The sequence below is a fragment of the Lytechinus variegatus genome, chromosome 16, assembly GCF_018143015.1.
Source record: "Lytechinus variegatus isolate NC3 chromosome 16, Lvar_3.0, whole genome shotgun sequence".
Classification (NCBI taxonomy): domain Eukaryota; kingdom Metazoa; phylum Echinodermata; class Echinoidea; order Temnopleuroida; family Toxopneustidae; genus Lytechinus; species Lytechinus variegatus.
Genome location: NC_054755.1, coordinates 20,257,584 through 20,275,698, shown reverse-complemented (window position 1 = coordinate 20,275,698; position 18,115 = coordinate 20,257,584). Strand labels below are relative to the sequence as shown.

General features: G+C 38.8%; 1 protein-coding gene across 1 annotated transcript in view; it reads left to right on the top strand.

The window, feature by feature from the left end:
- Positions 1-18,115, top strand: part of LOC121429481 (E3 ubiquitin-protein ligase TRIP12-like) — a 66,304-nt gene that overhangs the window by 10,585 nt on the left and 37,604 nt on the right. Inside the window, exons 3-11 of the mRNA XM_041626506.1 lie at positions 8,783-9,065; positions 9,686-10,635; positions 11,168-11,258; positions 11,551-11,696; positions 13,102-13,185; positions 13,676-13,771; positions 14,646-14,833; positions 16,606-16,701; positions 17,588-17,680. Coding sequence (XP_041482440.1) covers positions 8,851-9,065; positions 9,686-10,635; positions 11,168-11,258; positions 11,551-11,696; positions 13,102-13,185; positions 13,676-13,771; positions 14,646-14,833; positions 16,606-16,701; positions 17,588-17,680 — 1,959 coding nt within the window. The 5' untranslated portion in view covers positions 8,783-8,850. The remainder of the gene's footprint in view (positions 1-8,782; positions 9,066-9,685; positions 10,636-11,167; positions 11,259-11,550; positions 11,697-13,101; positions 13,186-13,675; positions 13,772-14,645; positions 14,834-16,605; positions 16,702-17,587; positions 17,681-18,115) is intronic.

Sequence of the window (18,115 nt, the reverse complement as noted above, 5' to 3'; positions counted from 1 at the left end):
TGTGTAAAAGGGGGAAATAAACAAAAATCATTTTTAGAATAGTATACTGAAAAAAGAAATAAAAAATTGTAAAAAATGAATAAGTGAAATAAAACAAAAGAAAAAATGAAGAAAGAAAAAACAAAGAACAGGAAAAAAAATTTGAGAAAAAAACAAAAGAAAATGTAAGAAAAATGAATAAGACAAAATTATCAAAAAATGGGGAAAATTATTATTATTCAGTAGAAACATGTTCTTTAATCAGGCATATTCAATGGGAAGGGGTATAAATGGTTTAATCACTGTAAAAAAATGAAAGAAAAAAATGAGAAAATGGCAAAAATTATCTGGGAAAAAACAGTGAGAAAATTCCTTCCCTATATTTGACAAAATGATGGAAAAATTCACATTTCATATCAATGAAATGCCTTCCCAAAGTATTTACTTCCTTAAGAGTGGTTTAAGAAGTCATTTGTAAACAAGAAAGAAAGAAGCTGCCTATTTATTTTTGGCTAGAATAGACACAGCTCCGAAATAAACCAAATATCAACATACATACAAATGCACATATGGGACTGTGATGTACTCACCTATGTGTTTATGTGTATTAATGCATTTGGAAATCGGTCTTTTTGAGTCAAAAGAGAGGTCATAATTCCTCCTTTTAATGCTTGCAGATAATCAGGTTTCAGTAATATGGACTGTAGAAGGGCATATCATTGGTGTAAAATGTGACTTTGACGTAGATTTTCAAAGTTCTGGGGAAGATTTCTTAGCAGTATCATTTCGTATCGCAGCTACCTGAGTCTGAATAGTCTGCTCGCGCACAGCTAACTGCAGTGCAGTGGTTTCATGCGCTATGCATGCAAAGCTCAGCCAGACAGCCGGCACGGCCGGCTGAATAATAGTTACTGTATGCTAGCGGTAGGCCTACGTATTGTCATGACTGTGCAATCTTTGTGTGTGTGTATTTGTGTGTAGATTAACAAAAAAGGCGCATGACGAATTGGCTTGCAATTTGAGCTGTAGAAAGTTGATAAATACATGCAAAATCGGGAGAAAAATTGCGCTACTTTGAAAATTATTGGTTGCCCGATTCGGGCCACCAAAACTTAACATTTTTTTAATAATGGTTGCCCGAGATGAATTTTTGGTGGCCCTGGGCCACCGGGCCACCGCTAATGTCGAGCCTTGTCTCTAGGCATACATGGATGTATGTACATGTATGGTGAATTGTGCTCCTACTACATGTACATGTAGGAGCCCCATCGTCTGCCATGCATTATATGGACACTGGAGATCCTCCAAGTGAGCGTTTCATGAAACAGATGCACTAGTGATTTTCACTGCCAATTTTTCAGAGCCCATCAGAAGCAATGATTTTAGTAGCTTATAATACCAGTGAAAATCACTGACTATTGGAGTCATTATCCTCTAGATTACAGCTCTTCAAGTGTCATGTATAAGGCCAGGCGAAGGGGGTCAATTTGACCTGGTGTGTGTTTCATAAAGCTGTTCGTAAGATAAGAGCGACTTTAAGAACGACTGGTAATCCTTTCTTGTGGTAAACGGTATATATTCATTGGCGATGGTCTAGCGCGTAAGAAAGGTTCACCAGTCGTTCTTAAAGTCGCTCTTAACTTACGAACAGCTTTATGAAACGGCCCCCAGGATTATTAAAAAGAAGTACCTGCAAAATAGAGGGAGGGGGCTACAGTCAGTGTATAGATCTTCACAACAAAAGAATGATAGGCCTCCGTGCACATGTATGCATCATTGACTAGCAATGCTCCTTTACATGTGCATGTACATACTGTTCATGTGTCAGGTGAATACTGCCCAGAATGTGAATATATTTAGAAGGGCACCTTGACTGAAGGTGTGTTTACATATTAAACAGCTGAGTGTTCTTTACTGAAGGCAGAAAGAAGAATTGTCATGTGTTTACTTATATGCAGTACATGTACATATATACTTGTTACACAATTATTGCACAATTATTCTCAAGTAAAAACAAAACAAAACAATAACATTGTTTAATACTATATGGTTCAGTTATAAAGTTGGTCCTTATTGCCAAATCTGTAAATAAAATGAAATATTGTATAATTCAAACAATTGAAAACAAAAGAAATAGTGAGTGAGGGATATCATCAACGGTCTCATTTGCATGCCACTGAGTTGTGCATATCACTTTTTGTGAAAAAAAGCAAAACTTTAAATTGTCATACATTGCAACTTTCATATTTCAGATCCTATTTTAGCATACATGTATGCTAGTGTGATTTTTCTTTATTTTTTCAAATCTAAATTTTTCGGGTGTGGAATTTATTGTATGGCTATGAGTTTGCAGAATCCGAGGGGGGGGGAAGGGGGGCACTCGACCATAAAAGTAGTGGGTATGTGCCGTGGGCGAGACAAAAAAAGGCCTTGGAGCGGGCTTATTGTAAAAAGGAGGATCCTCGGAACAGGCTTTGGAACTTCAAATGTTTGTGAAAACGGATCCTTGGAACGGGTCGCCTGCGTGTGATTGCGTATTTATCCCTATGGAACAGGCATACATGTACGTGCATGCAGCTAGCTCAGGCGCCGGGTGTGCTAGCGCAGATGCGATGGTCGGACAGCGCTCAGCGGCCGCTTTTCACCAAAATTGTGGCTCATTGTAGCAGATCAATACGACTGGAATGTAACGAAAAAAATGCAAAGCTTTGGAGCGGATCTCTTTGTTCTTTTCTCAATAAGACAAAGATGCCATGCCTTGGAACGGAAATTTGAGTGTAAAAATAGGGGTCCCCTCCGCGGCACATACCCACTATGCATTTACACTGAGTGTCCCCCTCCCCCCCCCCCCGGGCAGAATCAAAGTCAATATACATTACATGTATTCTTTACATCACCATCATCTGCAGGAGCAGCAAGACTTGTTAAAATTCCAAGGGGGGAGGGGGCTTGACCAACCGCCAACACTACTGGTTTATCATGAAAAGTTACATGTATTGCTTGTGTGCAATGTAGTAAGACTTTGTCATATGCTTGCCAGAAATTGGCATTTCAGTCCCAGATGTAGACATTGATGTTAGTACATAGTGTGGCATCAACTGAAATTGATCATTCAGAATCAAGAAAAGTAGAAAAGGGAATATTCCCCATTTTCTTGATGGTTTTCAACTACATGTAAATCAAAACAATATCAAGGAAATGAGGAAATGGGTATTTTATTGATGTTGAGATGTGAAAATTTCAGCAATTTAGTGGGTACCTATAGCCCCCCCCCCTCGCTGCCATTGCTAGTTAACCATACACCGTCCATTTGAAAGTACTCAAGCCTTGTCAAAATAAATGATTCAGGCTTGCCTAAAAGGTACCATTATACATGTAATGTCAATTTTAGATTTGAACTAAGACCATTGGAGTGTCGCTTTGAGATTTAAACTAAATCCTGCAAAGGTATCATTGGACAATAGACACATGTAATGCAAGAATGCAAGGAATCTCATAATGTGCGATAATGAATCATAAATACATGTAGTTTCTTGTTGACCTTAAGTTGACATTTGCGCAATGTCATGCCCAAACTACATTTTTGTGTTTAAAGGGGAAGTTCACCCTGATGACAAGTCGGTTTTAAATAAAAGCAAGAAAAAAATATATTGGCGAAGGTTTGATGAAAATCTGTTACAGAATAACAGAGTTACAATTTTTTTTTGTGGTGTCAGAGATGAGCAGGGGCTGTATTTATACATGTTTGTCATGTGATATTCTAAACATTGCGTTCTTTGAAAATAATTGAAGTTATTTTACATGTGGGGTCATTGAATTATTAGACACACCATTCCAAAAAGCTCATCTTGTTCCATACATGTAAGAAAAATTGCATTTTCTGAAAATGATTGAAGTTATTTTATTTTTATTGAATTTATATAGGGGAGCTACAGTACCGGTACTTGAATAATGGCTTCAATAAATGAAACCTCAGAACTCTCTTCTTCCTTGATAGATTTTCATCAAACCTTCACAAATATTTCCATCATGTATTTATATTTGTTGTAGATTAAGTTTTAATAATTTTTCATCAGAATTTACTAGAATTCCATCGAAACAGTTGGTTAATTTTATCAAAACTACATGTACTCGACCCAATTCCACAGTAAACTCCCTTTAACCTTCCTCCGCACTACAACTTCTTGTACAGCAATGCGATATTACAATTTAGAAACCAAGATTTCCTGTTGTCTGTGCGTTATGAATTCATATTTCATGGCTTTAAGAAATAGCTTAATCTTCTGATTTAACCCTATTAATGCAAGCTGTCTGCTTGTACATTTATAAAAAGGGTGTGGTTTGAAAGTTTGGATTACAAAAGGATTAGCAAATTAGGCTAAATTCCTAATAAGCATGCCAAGGAAAGTACAGACGTGGGATTAGAAGGTATGTTTTGATGACATGGTTTTATCATTTATACATGTAGGTCTTCCCTAAAAAGTGCATAGGTTCTTGGAATTTAAAAAAAAGAATATAGATAAATACCAGTTGTAAGTAACAATCTTAAAATGATTCGAACAGAATCCAATAAAATGACCACCTAAGTGTTTTTATGTACTGTATATTAAAAAATATGTTCCAAAATGTCTTGAAAAGAATGAGTAATTTCTGAGATATGAGCAAATAAGCACGTAATTCCATGATAATGTGTATGTTTGCTATTTTTCCAAACAATATTAATACATCCTGTACATGTTCATTGTCCCACATATGCATTTTTGTGTTAGTGATCATCAGAAATTATCATGAAGCTGTTCAGTTACTTTACGAATGACTGGTGATTCTTTCTTAGGAACTACTGTAAGACCCTGTTCTCATTACCTCCCTAAAACTAGTTTACTGGAAACTAGTTTAACGTGTAATGAGAAGTGGCATTGGAATTGATCTTCCAAACCAGTGTAATGTACATGTAGTTTTCAAGGTTGCTTTGAGTCGTTAAACTGGTTTTAGTGTGAGGACACAACCGTTGTTCAGGAAGTGATGTGTGCTCATTTTGAGCGCGCCACTTCTCACACAGTGTAGAATGTCGGTGCTGCGGTTTCGAACTTCGCGCGAAACATGTCACCTCACTGAGAGCGTTCCCATAGTAACAAGACTACTTTCCATGAAGTGGGGTTGAAAAACCACTTTTGGCTGAGCAAATGGAAACAAAACTGATCTTCCAAACTAGTTTCCTGAACTGGTTTCCAGTAAACTAGTTTTAGATCATAGTATAATGAGAATGGTGTCTTAATCAACACCTATGGATATCTGGTGTGTATCACTCACCGAAAGAAACTATAGGATCACCAGTCATTTGTAAAGTCGCTCGTAACTTACAGGTACAAACAGCTTAACAAAATACACACCAGGTCACAAGCCTATTGTACATGCATGTAGTACAGTAACACTGTGCTCACCGTTGTTTTCTTCATTTATTTTCAAGTTGTAACAAAACAAAAAGAAACAAAAAATAGTATTTAGCAAGCCATTGTAACAAGTCAATGAATACACAGATTATGCATACATGTAGAAAGCACTTATTACAAATACAAACTGAAAAGACATTTCCCCAAGATGGGGCCAACTCAAAAAGGACCATTTTTTGAGTGGGTTCCCAACTTGTTCCTTTCCCCTTTATTTTAGTTTACAAATACCATGTTTACACATTGAGATGCAGACCCGCGAGCCGAGCCTACACCGGCTTGCGGATTATCCTGTGTCGCGTTTACATGCTGCCCCAGCTCGCTCCCGGATCACAATCGGCTCGCAGGGCAAAAACACAGATCAGTGGATAGAATTTACATCATGAAACGCACACGAATTGCCGGGGCAGACGCGGCTTTGTGTTTACACAGAGAAAAATTGCCGTGTCTGCAGTGGCTCGTGTTTCTGATCCTACTATTTTGGCGCAGCAAAATTGCAGTGCCTGCACTGCAAGCTGGTGCATAATTGTGTTTACACGCATAAAAAATGGTGAGTCTGCTTCGGCTCTTTGGTCTGCACAGTGAGCCGATGCAGCGTGTAAACACGGTATAATAGGCCTACATGTACAGTACATGTACATGTACAACCTCAATTGCAACTTACATTGTGTGTACATGTACATAGTATGTGTAATTGCCATAAAGAGGTCATGGATTTAAATGCCATGTGCATACACATTTAGGCTTTGTTATTTAAAGCATGTTGCAGGGCAAAATGCTATGCTGAGTAGGGTCAAGAGGAAATACAAAATACAGTGTATACCAGTACCATCCTTTATGGGGAAAAAATACATGTAATACTGGGGCTCGGCTTAGAGAAAAAAAAGAGCCCCCAAAAATCCCACTCACAGCAATGTTAAAGCTTCATATCTCATGATGTTGCAGATCTAGGAAGTATGTTGTGAATGGTATGTAGCCCCCTAAATGAAAAAAAAAGCGTACATGTATGCATGTAATTTATGCACATTGGTGGGTCAAGGGGGGGGGGTGCAAAGCCGGCCCGTGCTCCCCTTTTGAGAGGCACAATCAAATTTTTTTAATGTAAAAATGTCATTAAAACAGAATTGTGCCCCCCTTTTTGTAAGGATTGTCCTTTTTTTTCTTGTCAAATTTTGCCCCCCCCCCTTTTGGTAATTCTGGATCCACCCCTGATTTTGTACATAGCTCTTGTGTACATCTTTAATAGTCGAGCAGTTGTACACAGTATTGTAATATCAAACTTGTGAGGCATGACTCAACATTATTCAACTCAAGGAGGTATTTTCTTTTTCTGTTCTAGCCACAAACTCCCATATCTAGTCAGTCTATGAATGATGATTTTAACAAGACAGACAACGTCTTGTTGCCAGGGGCTACATAATCATTACATAATCATGGAAGCTAAAACAATATTCACTGTTACATTCATTGTATATTTATATACGCTCCTTTGAAAATCTACAATTATTTCTATGGCATTTCACTAAACCAATCGTTATTATTATTCCTTATATGCCAAAGCAGACTGTTTCTATGGATGTATGCTCCAATGTACGCATCTAGTTTTACATGTACATGAATTTTAATAAGCAAATTTGCAGACATGAAGTGAAATGGGACTTAAGAATATACAAAGTAATTTTTTTTTTTTTACTTTATTAGAATTGACCAACTAGGAATTGCAAATAAATGAATATTTTCAAAGCACACACAAATGTACTTTGGGGAACAATGGAGAGCTTGCTTTTGGAGATGACAAGCTCAACACAAGCAAGGAAAAAGGTGGTTGTAAAACTACATACTGGTAGTGTATGTACTGGGTTTGCATTGTTTGCCTTCAACAAGATGTAGAAGTACATGTACATGTCGTACATGTATGCCACAGTCACTTTAACAATGCCAGCTGAAGACAGTACATGTAAAAACTACTGTACGTCTGAACTATGTACATGTACATGTATGAGCAGCCTATTTTGCATTCGCTTGCCTTTGCCAAAAGTAGATTTGGTTGCCAGAGGTCCAGGTGGGAGGGCACTCACATATTGGTGACCAGTACGGGACGTGTCGCTTTGATGACCCCCTATTTCAGACCTACATGGACATGTAATTTTCAGTTCTCTAGATCCCTTAAATGACAAAAGTTCTGTTCTGAAGCCTCCCCGCCTCGCTCGCAAAACCCCCATTACGAAACATCTCATTTCCCTAGCCTTGCCAGATATGTCTTGTACGAGCACCACACGCGAGAGCTGCACGCTGGGCATCTTGTTGACCTAGCAGCTCCATTCACCGCTAGCGCCCACATGTACATGCACAACGCTAGGCATGCACGTTACATGTATACTGTACCGCGATCCCGTTCCATAGACCCTGTTTTTCAGACCGCCTAGTCTATTAGTTCCCATGACTCTGTATTTTACCCTTGTGATCAGTTCCTTAGACCGCATGCGAGAGCTGCACGCAGGGTTTCACAACTCCTTTCGCTAGCAGCTCCATTCACAGTTAGCGACCACATATACATGCAGAGTGCTAGGCATGCATGGTATACTTTACTGCGATCCTGTTCCGTTGACCCTCTTTTTCACACTGCCCCCTATACATATTTAGTTCCAATGACCCCGTATTTTACCATTGTGATCAGTTCCTTAGACCCCCATTTCAGGGTTCCGTGAGGCACACACCCATCAAAATATATTTAGAGTGCCCCCCCCCCATCTCGTTCTCACAATAACTGAAGAATCATTTGAGGGTTCAAATTCTCACTTTGTCCAAGTTATGCATGTACCATGTACATGTAGGAGTGATATTGATCTGATATAAGATTTGAGGGTTATTAGGTCAAAGGTCACAAAGAAACATCCACTGAAATTTCTTGTTCTTGTGGTAACTGAAGAACTGTTTGAGGGGTCCACTTCAAACTTAGTTTGTGTATTTTTTTATGTGCAAATTAAAAGGACACCGATCTGATTGTATTTTGGGGTCACAAGATAATGTACTTGTATGAAATAACTATATTGAAGCAACGTATCTCACAATAAATTTTTAGAGGTGTTGTGGTTTAGTGGATAAGTCTCCTTGGTTTAAACCACAAGGTCCTGGATTACAATCCCACTGCAGCACTCACGTACTTTGGCAGGGCGTTAATTACTAGTGTTAATCTACACGTACATTTGTCCCTCTCCACCCAGGTGTGGTAAATGGGTAACAAGGAGGAAGAAATTCCTTGGATGTTCAGTCTTTGAATTGTATGCAGCACTTATAAACATAAACAATATGTTCTCTATCATTGTTGCATATTATTGTTTATTTCTGTTCTTCAGAGAGCAGATATCATTTGCCTGAGCTGAGGAGCCTTTGGGAATGTCTCGTCCCAGGACCGGTGCCTATTATGGCCGACCAGAGCCCTAGCTGCCACCAATTAGGGGGGTCCAAACACCGACGATCAAAGCGAGGTGCTGCTGCTACTATTATTACCACGTCCACCACAAACAACGCTGTCACCTCCTCAACTGCTGGGTCTTCGGCAGCTGGTCTTGTCCAAGACTTGTCCAAACATCAGAAGAATCAAGTTTCCTCACGGCAGGAGACCTGCATCAAATCTAGGTATGTTGAAGGATGACAATCAAGTTTGTCTGTTAAAGGGGTAATACAGGCTAGAAAGATGGACTTTCATAATCGTAGAAATATTATGATTTGAAGAGATAGGTAAAATCAGACTAACAAAACCAGACAAGTTCCATAAAAATCTTACAAGAAATTTCAGGCAATGACATCTTATAGTTCTGAATTGTTTTGGTGAAATAGTTCTGTTCTATGCATATGTGATTTTTCTTAATTTCTACTGACCTGTATTAAGGGAATGTTTCAAGACATTTGGTATATAGTTTGCGTACATCAACATTGTGTAAGTTTAACAATATCCCAAGTCTAAGTAATGTTTCAGATCAATGATACAATCTGTGTTCAAAGTCTGAATTCAGAATTTTAAAACGTAGTTTCAGATGTAGAAAACACATTATTTTTTGTATGAAATGGTTCATTCTAGATGAATTGCAGACTATTTCTTTATGAATTCTAAGTAGCATCCCTGAGCACATCCCTCTATCATGTTAGCTGTAAGTACTTGATGACTTGAGATATTTCAGTTGTATTCAGTATCTTATGGATGTGTAAATAATTTTTTGTTTCTTAATTTATTGTACATGGTTCTTTTTTCACTGCAGCAAGAAGCAAAATATCACGAGTGCAAGCAAAAGGAAAGCTTCTACTGAGGGCCAAGGAGCCCCTCCGTCAAAGGTATCAACTACCCTGTTAGATGCATCAAATGCTGACGGTAGCAGTGGTGCCCATCTTATCAAGAACAATAAACACAAACACGAGGTGTGCATTCCAGTCACCACCCTCAAAAGCAAACGGCACAACCTCTTGAAGAAATCCAAAAAGACTGTTGAGCTTTCGAAGCACAACCTGTTGCAGAGCGAGGACTCTAATCAGAACAGCGTCAGCGGCAACGAAAGCGCGAACTCGCGGGACTCGAAGCAGCGCAGACGTGGGAGCACGTCTTCCGCTTCCTCAGCGTGGTCTTCCCTTTCTGGAGGATCAAGTCATTTTAGTTTATCAGACTCGACAGGCAGCGTCTGTTTCGCTGGGAGTTCTTTAGCAAGCGCAGCCCTTCCCACAGGGGAACCAGAGGGTTCTGAACCTAGCTCCTCAAATAATTCAAAACGTGGCCGTGTGAATATAAATATTACATCACGTTCCTTACGCTCATACTCTAGGAATCACCCTTACCAATTCGAGGCCTTGGACTACTACGCCCCACGCCGACTAGGTCTCAGGACTACCACTACCCTTTCCACTTCCTTTACCAAGTCAGAAGAACCAAAAGTGAACAGTGTTACCTTTGGTGGAGCTCAAGCCAAAGCGAACGATCTGACCACCACAAGTGCTAGCAAAGACAAAAGCCTTACGCCAAGTGACCAAGCAGGGCCAAAGAAGGCGAAAGTGACGGTCTCTAAAACCCCAATACACAAAGCCCCTGTGCAAGCGGCACAAGCCAAGAGGAAAAGCAATAAGAAACTTGCCAAGTCTGCTTCTACCAAGCAATCTTCATCAGGTTCCGCATCACCGCCAAAGAGACGACAGAGTAGCAACCACAAAGCAACCATAAAAGGTGGGTGAAACAGTAGTTGAAGGAAGTAGATGGGTGGTTTGACCATCCTTTCAATGCCCGCTTGGTACACTAATGCTCCTCTGGTAGGTGTTTCAAAAAGCCATTTGTAAGTAACAAGTAACTTTGTTTCTCCAACAGTACCACAATACAACAGTATTCGTGTTACCCTTGTGGCACTGTTAAAGAAACATGGATTACTTATCATTTATCATGTTTATTTTTTGTCAATGCACTTGTTATTGTTTCACCCATGTGTATTTCGTGGTAGGAGAACTTTTATCTGCCATGAGTGATAGGCATTCTTAAGCTGCCTTGTGGAGCTCATACTTTAAATCAATCTAATCCAAGGTGATGGATGTCTCAAGTATCAACTTTAATCGTTATTGACACTCAATTTTCATTACTTTATTTCATTTTGCATTTATTCTATTCTTTTTAAAGCAAATTTCAATGAAAGTTTGTCCTAGTTCTTTACATCTACATGTAGGTCACACTATGCATGTAGTAAGTCGTTTTTTCTGTTTTATTACAGGGAAGGGAAAGGGCCGGTCATCGACCGCTCGCTCCGATTCTCTCCGTCAGAGGTCAACAGAAACCACCACGGGAACGTGTGCAAGTACAAGGTTTGTGTACTATCAAGTTACCATGGCAACAATTGCATTATTGATACGTAAAATAGATGAGAGAGAGATAGAGAAAGAGAGAGAGAGCTCATTAAAACATCAAATGATTTCCTTGGTAGAATTTATTAATCATGATTATTATTTGATGATCGTTGGCATTTCTGTGGATCTACTTCAATATCCTACGTTATAATAGTGATCTACTTTCACTACTATTGTTTTGTATCCACAAAATGCCATTACAATCCATTTGTTTAATGCCATTTTTACTTACTTTGAATGACTCCTTTAGGAGCCGGCGCAGCTCGGGCATGAGTAAGCGAGGGCCAGGGGGCTCTGGCCGACAGGAAGGCAGAACCGGAGGAAGGGATGCTAACACTGACGCCAACCCAACCAATGCTCCTACCGCATCTGACGAATCAGCACAGGGAGCCACCGGTAAGCGCCCGGGTCTGTGGGCGGGGGGTGGCAATAGTCATGCATATACACTGCATACTTTACATTTGGGCCCCTGATTGGTCAAAACTGCATACATGGTATCTACATGGACTATTTACTGTTTGTGAATTAGCGAGAAATAATTACCTGCTTACCTGTTCCGTGTTGGTGTTGAGGTGTTGAGAGCGTGAAAAGGCTACTGAACCGAGCTGGGTTCAGAGGAACGATACTGATTGCGTAATCGATAGCCTATGACGTCACGCCCCTGTGCTGCACTGCAAGATCATCTAATCTTTATGTGTGAACTTCTCGACGAGGAGAGTGAAATCGGGAAGATATTACAGTAAAATCTCATCGTACAGAGAGCAAAGGCTAAAATCACTTCAGAATCCGAAAGAGTTAACATTATTGTCCATTAAATTGCTTCAGACTTAAATGATTTGCATTTTACCCACTGTAAAAATATAATTTTAGGGGGATGTTTCATCCTGTTTGTGGGCTTCAAATCACCAACACCGAACTTGAAATCACAATTTTTCCAATCCCTGGGGGTTGGTGTTGGTGAATAGGAAATTTACACGTAGATCATCAACACTAGTTGTTATTCTCGGTTCAGCAGACGACATTCAACACCAGCTCTCAACATGAACTGCCGGAAATGTGTCATATTTTCCAAGGACAATCCCAACAACACCAGCACGATTTTATTTGGTGTTGTCACAACACCAGATTTCAACACCGTTCTTGAATCACCCATTGTAGAGCTTTTATAAGGAAATTTATTAAGAATCAATAGTATAGGCATACAAATAATTCATGTTTTCAATGGCATTGGGAAGAATTACACCCACAAGGTCTCTCGTGAACAGTTCTAGCATGCTTGAGGCATAGCCGAGGGCGTTAAATTTGCACTTTTTTAAAATCCTGCTCAAGCAAAATGACGTTTGATAATGTTTTTTGTTTTCTGATAAACCATTCGCATGAAATTGATTGCTTGTGAAGTTTTCGTGAGAATTAAAATAAATATCAGGGATCCCACATTCGTTGAAAAACCTGGAAAAAATTGTGGTCATGGAAAATCAGGGAATTTGGGAAATTTGTGAAAAGTCATGGAATTGCCTTTTCCTCTTGGCTATGACAGCTTTCCAGTTTGTCCTGTCTCGCAACTCTCATGCTCTGATCATAGTCTGCTATTATAATTGGTGTTCATGATTTCCATTTTTCCCAGTTTTGTGACATCCCAAATTCAACATATCTCCTGGGATGTCACGGGAAGTCATGGAAAGCAGCAATTTAGTCATGGAAAAGCCATGGACTTCTGTTTCCAAATTTCTGTGGGAACCCTGAATATGAATTTGAAGAAAAAAAAACAATACCAAAAATGATTTTGAATGTTGTACTTTAGCTGCAGGATCCAGTACAGGGGCCTCGGCCTTAGCCGCCGGCAGCAAAGGCGACGCTGACGAGTCTGAAGTTACAAGACTACAAGGTAATGTATTGCGCTTTCATAACCTAGTAATATATACTGCCTTCTGAGCTGAAGTAATGACTCTTTGCCAATATGAATGAATGAATTATCTGAGTCTACCTGAAATGAAGTGACAATCTGAACACAAAAAAAATGCAAAAGGATCAAAAAGGAATTGATGAATACAAGAGAGGGGACAAACAGAAAAAGGATAGGAAGATGGGTAATGATTAACAGTATTTCTATAGAAGTCGATACTGTCATTTCTTTATACTTTTCAAACAATACTGATGAAAAAAAATAGGTATATGAACTTGCAATTTTGATATATTATATATATATCTATAATAGAAGTAAGAGAGGATGAAGGAAAACTGAGGAAGAAGAGAAGAAAAAAAGGAGCGGGATGAAGTAAGATACTCTACGATGCCGAAAATTTCCTTTCCTTTTCAAAGTGAAATGTTTAAGACGTATCATGGCGAGTGTTGGTCTTTTTGTTCTTTATTTGTAGCTCTCCTAGAGTCTCGAGGAGTGCCTCCCCATCTCTTTAATGCTCTTGGTCCTCGCATGCACCAACTACTTCAACGCAGCATGGGATCTGGAACTAGTAAGTATAATGAACAGTTATGATACTGGTAATGATTTTCAAACCGAGGGGGAGGGGGGGCCTGGCAGGCTATATACATGTAGTATTTGCTCTTTGATCTTATTGATGAGGTGAACCTGACAGGATTAATTCATTAAATGCATGGAGCTCTCTTGAGCTTAAGCCAGGTATTACTACCAGTGCCACCCCCCCCGGAAAAGATTAATAGATGATTAATATGATAATACTGGTTATCATTATCATCGTCATTATCCTTCACTCCTACGAAAAACAGCATTTGCTGAAAGGGTGTTCCTCTCACAAGTGGTAATTAGATAAATAAAAGAAGTTTAAAAAAATTATATCATCGTCATCATAATGAGTATGGTCTTTGTTGTCATGATAAAAAGTATTGATTTGTAGAGAGCACACCTTGTCCAAAGATGCCTATGGAGTTTTTCTCTTGTTTATAAATAAGCTGCAAATAAAAGCAAATGGATGATTAAATTAAATTGGGTAGCAGCTGGCCTGAGATGTGATTTTACTTGGAAGTCAATCATGTCAAGTGGAGCATTGTGGCCCAGTGGATTAGTCTCCGGACCGTGAAAAAGAGGGTCGTGGGTTCAAATCCCAGCCATGGCGTAGTTTCCTTCAGCAAGAAATTAACCCACATTGTGCTGCACTCAACCTAGGTGAGGTGAATGGGTACCTGGCAGGAATTTATTCCTTGAAATGCTGAGTGCGTAAAAGCTGCTTGAGCTACAGCCAGGGTAATAATATCCAAGTCAGTCCTTTGGAAGGGCATAGAGACGTTATTCATAATGTGTTATGTGCTTTACAAGAACTGACTATTATTATTACTATGTCTCACCAATATTCCTATCTCCTTTACCAGGCACCAAAGCTCACCAGCTATTATCAGGTCTGCAGGCCATGGGGGACGAGAGCCAACAACTCCAGGCCGTGATTGAGATGTGTCAGCTATTAGTCATGGGTAACGAGGATACCCTCGGGGGGTTCCCTGTCAAGCAGGTGGTACCCGCCCTCATAAGCTTACTCTCCATGGAACATAACTTTGATATTGTGAGTATTTATATTGTATTGTATTTATTCATTCCACTTTTAAAACAAATATCATAATATACATAACAAATGTACTCGGAAACATAGTGTATCAATGATCAAATTAACTATCTAACATAAGTATTTAACACAAGGTACCCTACAAAATGTAAAAAAAATAAGGTGCCTGAATAAAAAGCAGTGCTTGTAGAAAATTAGGCTCCCATTGGGAGAAAATATATGTTGTTACTTTGAGCGAAAAAACGTGGAAACGGAATACATACTTATTACGTAGATCGTTATACACAAAATATATCAAAAGGCATCAAGTTACCTGGAAATGATGGAGTAGGAAAAGAATAAAAATAAAAATAGCAAGATGAAATGAAAATGAATAAAGACCCAAAAAAGACGGGGGGGGGGGGGGGGGGGGGGGTCAAGGGATAAATAATAGAGAGTATAAGAAAGAAAGAATAGAAAAACATAATTATAATTATTTGCAGTCATCATATAGTAGTTAATCAAACCCCGAGCCGACATGCTACCGTTTTGTCAAGATAGTGTTTGGTACTGATCAAAACCCTCCCAAGACTCAAAATTTCTGACACTACTCAGACAGAGGATATTATACAAAAATTATATTTCTATTATTTAACCCTATCTAGGCCGGGTAGGGGGCCTCGGAGGCCCCCCCCCCCTCAACGAGTCGCGCGATATTTTCGCCTCGCAAAATTTTTTGACCGCGCTGCTCGCTGACTTTTTACTTTCAAGTCTTGCGCAACTTTTGAGACCAATTTTGCATCACCTGGGTACGCGGTTCTGAAGTAAGGCAACGTTATGTAAGTGCATGTCAGACCAAAAATTGCTCAAAAACGTGATTTCGTGTACAAAGTCAATGAAAATTGTGTTTTCAACCAAAAATCACAAATGTATGATTATTTTTAGTTTTGCTGACCTAAAAGTATGTATTTTATGCTGTTTATGATCGTAGAAGTGTCCCCAACAAATTTCATTGAAAAAACAATCAAAAACAAAAGGTCCAAAAACAAAGAAATAAGAAATTGCAAAAAACAATATAAAACATAAGAAATTGATCTGATAGCACAATTTTTTTCATGTACACTTGCTAAGAACATCACGAAGAGTTTCTATGCCAAAAATTAGAACATTTGGAGCGTTATTTATGGAGTTAGAGGAAAAAGTATGATTTCGCAAACTAATTACGCTTAAATTAACATAATTATGTAATATTAATTTGCATGAAAAAAATTACTATACAATTTTGTGGATTATATCCCAGACAACCTGCGTGCCAATTTTCGGCGCAGTCTCGCGGTCGACGGTCGAGATCTCAAGGGGGGTCCTGGGAGGCCCCCCCCCCCCCCCCGCCATATGAACTCCGAAAATACCCGGCCTAGATAGGGTTAAGCCTTGAAAATTGGCAAGTATTGTTCCTTAGAACCCCGGTTGGAAGTTGTCCGACAACAATAAAATTTCCACCTCTTAAATTATAAGCCCCTGGTGACTAAACTGCTAGCAACCCAAATTATCAGACTGATAGTGTTTTCATCCAACAAATAATGCACAGTCATATCATTACAATTGATAGTGATGTTTAATGGAAATACTTTCATGATGCAAATGTATATGTGATAATGATAACCATGTGAGTATTTCATAAAGCTGTTTGTAAGTTACACGCGGTTGGAACGTGTAATGTTTAGAACTCTGAAGAACATGATTTTATGTATTTGTAATTAAATTAATTAAGCATTCTCTTATTCATACTTTAGATGAACCATGCGTGCCGTGCATTGACGTACATGATGGAGGCTTTACCACGGTCATCTTCTGTTGTCATGGATGCTATACCAGTATTCCTCGAGAAAGTAAGTTTATGACTGGAATCACATGCTTATTGATGCAGTAGCCTTCTGGTTCAACCAAACACTGAAGGGGGTACATGTATATAGGAATCAGTGTATGGTAGGGTGTTCGGTTTGGTCTGTTGCAAATATTGCGCATGGAACTAACTACTTCCTCAGTTTTTAACCAATTCTCTTGAAATTTGGACCACACATTGGTCTTGGGGGTAAAGATGTGCAAGACACATTTTTCATACATGTTGAAAATTGCATTGCCATGGTAGCGGCATAAAATTCCAAAAATCAAGTGCAAATTTTGCGCATCAAACTACTTTCTCAATTTTTAACCAATTCTCTTGAAATTTGGACCACGCATTGGTCTTGGCGTGAAGATGTGCAAGACACGTTTTCCTTCTGTGTGGAAAATTGTGTTGCCCTGGTACCAGCAAGAAATTCTAAAAAATAGGTGCAAATCTTGCGCATCAAACTACTTTCTAAATTTGTAAACAATGCTCTTGAAATTTGGACCATCCATTGGTCTTGGGGTAAAGATGTGTAAGACACATTTTTCTTACACATTGAAAATTGCGTTGCCATGGTAATGGCATAAAATGCCCAAAATCAAGTGCAAATCTTGCGCATTGAATCCTGCAAGCGGCTTTTTGTAACAAATCATCACAATCACCATAGACAAAACAATGGGGACTGCAGGAAAGCTACCATGAAACGACACACAGCATCCTTGTTGCCTAATGTATAGTGCACACTTGAATAGGCAACTACATGTAGATAAACAGTGCTCTTTCAAATCCTTCATTTTTATGAAATAATGTTATGATTTCCTATTTTTACAAATTGTGACCCCATTAGCTTGAGATTTAATTTTTTTTTTGTGTCTTTCTGATTGTAGCTTCAAGTAATCCAGTGTATGGATGTAGCTGAGCAGTCATTAACTGCTCTTGAGATGCTTTCAAGACGGCATAGCAAAGCCATTCTCCAAGCAGTAAGTTCCTAACAGGGTTTGTGTTAAATGGGTACTCCAGGCTGAACAAAAAACTGTATATAAAAAAGACAAGAGAGTGCAATTCAATGAGAAAAACCGTGAAAATCAAATCAAACTCTGATAAAAAAACTAGTTCAGTTTAATTTTAAATTTGTGAAATATTTTTTGAAAAGACTGATGTATGTCATGGATATTTACTAGGTTGGCTGATGATGTCATGTTCCCAATTTTTACTTTTTCTTGATTAATAGTGTACATGAAGTCACAAGTGTTTCATTTTTGGATGTATTTTCATATACTGGTACATTAAATCAGCAGTTGATGCCAAGTTTCAGACTGAAGTCTGAATTAAGACTTAATCAACTTGTATTCAGTCATACACATTATTTTGTGTATGAAATGGCTCATGTACTTAATTTTCAGACTCTTTATTAA